The sequence below is a fragment of the Opisthorchis viverrini genome (assembly GCF_000715545.1).
Source record: "Opisthorchis viverrini unplaced genomic scaffold opera_v5_67, whole genome shotgun sequence".
Lineage (NCBI taxonomy): Eukaryota > Metazoa > Platyhelminthes > Trematoda > Opisthorchiida > Opisthorchiidae > Opisthorchis > Opisthorchis viverrini.
Genome location: NW_008751722.1, coordinates 746,524 through 750,394, shown reverse-complemented (window position 1 = coordinate 750,394; position 3,871 = coordinate 746,524). Strand labels below are relative to the sequence as shown.

Sequence of the window (3,871 nt, the reverse complement as noted above, 5' to 3'; positions counted from 1 at the left end):
TCAGACTTTCTTTGGAATTTATTCTATGAGAACTTTTCAGAATTATTTCCATGAACAAGCATATTTGGTTGGTTATTTATTCCGTGATATTGTCTAAAAATAAACGATTTGAAGAAGAACAATTCTCGGTGAATCTAATTGTTTTGACTCCCTTTGTTATTGTGTACTCACCCTAAGGTTGGTATCTTCATTGATTTGCTACACTCTCCTGGTGAAGCTGCTTTTCGGGTGGCCGAATCACTACAAATTTGGCGAGGCTGTAAAGGGAAGGCTGGCTTCCCGCTGCTAAGCAGTGGTCGTTGGACTGGCACCTTCCTCTGAATGATGAAAAGTGCGTCCATATGTCGTTTGGAGGGGATTCAGCGAATGCCTTTGTTATGCATGGTGAAAGCGGACCAGAAAACATCATCAGGATAGATGCCAAAAAGGATTTGGGCATTTGGGTCTACTCAAACTTGTCCTTCTCACTACACCACGAGAAATCGGCCCAAAAGGCATTCGCCATTTTACGGATGATCCGACGCGCCTTCTCCCGTATTACTCGCATGGACTTCCAAACACTCTATGGGGCCTACGTCAGACCGCTCCTGGAGTACGCCAACCAAGTTGTCTACTCAGGACGTACGAAAGACGTCACCCTCATTGAGCGTGTCCAGCGGGCCGCCACGAGAATGGTTGCCGGCCTCAAATCCGTGGACTACGAAACGCGTCTCTCGATGCTTGATCTCTTTCCCCTGGAGTACCGTCGCCTCCGAGGGGACCTTATTCTTACTTATGCCCTGTTTGAACAAAGCTTGGCAAACAGGGTTTTTACCGTTGACCCAGCAAACACACGGCGGGGACATAGTAAGAAGATCTTCAAGCTCAGAGTACACTCATTCATTAGACAAACTTTTTCCTCATTTCGGGTAGTGGCTGCGTGGAATGACCTTTCCCCGACGGTTGTACACGCTCCTTCTAGAACCCAATTTAAAGCACTATTAGACATTTATGCGAATCCTCGCGCTGGCAAGCATACTGCCCCGCGCTGAGAACATGAAGAGCAGTGCTACACCCTTTTTTCACTTGTGCCTTTCAGCCACTGACCGGCAAGAACAAAACCTGGAAACTTGGGCAAAAGCCTCGATCCTGTGTATGAATCTGTGAATCCGTGAATGGCACCTGCTAGTTGTGACGGAATCCACACACAGACTGACCACTTTTTTAAATTAAAAGCTTTCACGGGTTTTCTAGCTGGGATTTGTCGGGCATTGGCAGTGGTTTCCACAGTCCAAGTCAACATCTGATGCTGTTACGCCAAGCAACTTCTCTCCGTCTTTCTGTGCAGCCAATCCGAGAAATCAAAAATCATGCAATTTGGGTAAATATTTCACCGCTGCACCTTTCTGGTTATGCAAATGCGTCCCAACGGTAAGACACTCTGCACGTTTGTTTGTTGTTGACGGTTTAGAAAGGAGCGTAAATGTTTTCCCATGGCGTACACGAGCCGGTTTACTGCTGTGTGTGCGACTTGGGCTGGGTCTGATACAAGTGTAGTCGGAATATTGGCGCTCCGACTGCGGTGAGCAGAAAATGTGCTAATGTGGTTCTCGAATATGTACGCCTGAAGAGAATTAACAAGTCGGTAAAGATGACGAGTCAGGTAAGGTTATCCGCGGTGAGCAAAAAGAGAAATTGGAGGGCAAAATCAAAGCATGTTTGACTCGTCTGAAAGTCACAATCTCAAAATTGTCGTCTTTTAACACAATAACGTGCTTTTATTAACTGCGTTGTAGCTTGGGATGTAGGTTGCGTGGGAATACGAACTCCGTCGTATTAATGCAAGAATGCACGTTGCTAACTCTCATGAAATACAAGCTTCCCGTGTTTGCTGTCAAGTAGCTGACAGCGTAGGAACTTCCAGATGTGACGCGAATCGGTGGTGAGACATATAATCTGCATGCATCCGGTTTCAGCCTTCCGAAGAAGTACTCTGCTTAATGTCATAGGTTGTTGATACATATGAGCTCTCATGAAATGTCTTGGGTGTCGTCTTCTGACAGTCAAAGCCTTGAGAAATGGAAAAGTCAGTGTTGAGAATGAAGCTTCAGACTGGAGCTTAAAGTACACATTGAGGCCGTTAGCAGCAAATTGCGACTCCTGTGGGCACCTAAAACGGTGGGAGAAATGTGGGACAATGAAACGAAGACACCGCTACGCGTCAAGTTTGAGTAATAGCAAGGGAGCCACAGTTCACTTCCTAGAGGTAACGTATCATCAGAATGCCGAGACTTCAGTTATAAGGACGGTAACTAGCACGAGCAAAGCAGTCAACGCACGTTGCAGCCCATTTGGATGCGGTGTAGTGTCAGGGATGCCAAAATGGATGTGGCTTTACTTGGCATGGGGTTTGTCAATGAACCCGGCTAAATGTCGACAAGCATGAGGACGTACAGAGGCTATGCATACGCAAGGCCATTGATGATTTTTGCAGCCAATGTCGAGTAAAAAGTATTTAGTCACCAATCGGACAGAAGTAGAACGATCTGAGAAACCGAGATCCAATACCACTGCGCTCAACTCCATTCTAGTGTTCATCAGGAAGTTGGTAAAATGGGGCACTTTACTCCAAAAGCTGCAACTGTTTGCCTGTTTGACCGTTTTTCTTATATGGAAGGAGCTCCAATTTCCACCACCAGACTACCTTAGACTCCAATTTTTATGTAAGAGGTGGGGGCAATGGCGGGGCGAATTGTTGCAGGGTTTTGGTGTCCACTGAGTTTGTTGCACGTATTTCATGCTATTTCAAGCGGTGTGGCTGTTTGTCGCCAAAATTAATAAACTGGGTTCCTGCAGGCATCCAAGTAGAACTTCTGTGGCATTTAAATGTCCAGAAGCGTGCTCATGGGGTCAAACATTTCGTTTGGTAGTTGTTAAGCTTTTGGAAAGCCATGGTTTTTGTCCCGCACTTGATGAATGATCTTAGTTTCTGTAAGCTTAAGCATACAATAATTCAAGCTTTAGAAGCATCTTGTGGATTATTCACTGGCACAGCTTCAAAATTGTGGGTGACGTTTACCCCAAGACACTGATTGAAGCACCTGCCTCTACCAGGCTAAAGGTGGCTATTAGATCCAGAAGCCATACAACCATAGGGCACATAGAGTGAGACAATCCATCCGAGTGTAACGTCATAAGAGGTTTAGGACCATGTAAAATGAGGAAAAATCTCAGAATAACCCCGAATAGGCTGAACTGTAAAAAGCGTCATGTAATCCGAGCTTTTCGTAAAACAGCTGGGCCGGCCGCGTGGCGGAAATCAGTAGGTAAAGAAATGTGTTCTGGAGAGCTGTGTGCCCGGAAGATGCGACTGATCGTTGGTTTCTAGTGGGATAATGTATGAAATTAGTCTACCGAAACAAAGCAAACTGATATCAAAAGGGATCCAGCGTGATCATTGAAATCAACATCAGGCCAACGTTTTAGCACATGTTTAGGTGCGGCACATAAACACGCACAAAAGTCTTTGCGGAGCCACACTAAGGGACTTTTTTTTAAGCTGGAATGGACGTTGGAATCATACAATAAGATGCAACAGTGAGCTGATTACTGCCGTAATCACCTGGGTTGGCCTATATGAAACCTTCCCTCCTGCGTTCTGCTTGATCTCCTTTCTTCTCCGCGACGACTATCCGTCTGCGGGAAAATCCCTCAAATCATTTTCCGTGTCAAAATATTTCGCGCAGATCTTTAATTTGAGAGGTATGTGTGAGAGTATATATATATATATATATATATATATATATATATATTGAGGGGTTCAGTTTTAGCGAACTAGTCGTTTAAATGTTTAAAATATTACGGAAATCTCCAAATGTTTTTAGCAACTTTT

General features: G+C 44.9%; 1 protein-coding gene across 1 annotated transcript in view; it reads left to right on the top strand.

The window, feature by feature from the left end:
* Positions 1–1,035: 1,035 nt before the first annotated feature.
* Positions 1,036–3,871, top strand: part of T265_04158 (hypothetical protein) — a gene marked incomplete at both ends in the record, with an annotated part of 5,658 nt that continues 2,822 nt past the window's right edge. The window contains one exon of the mRNA XM_009168828.1: positions 1,036–1,142. Within this exon, the coding sequence (XP_009167092.1) occupies positions 1,036–1,142 (107 nt within the window). The remainder of the gene's footprint in view (positions 1,143–3,871) is intronic.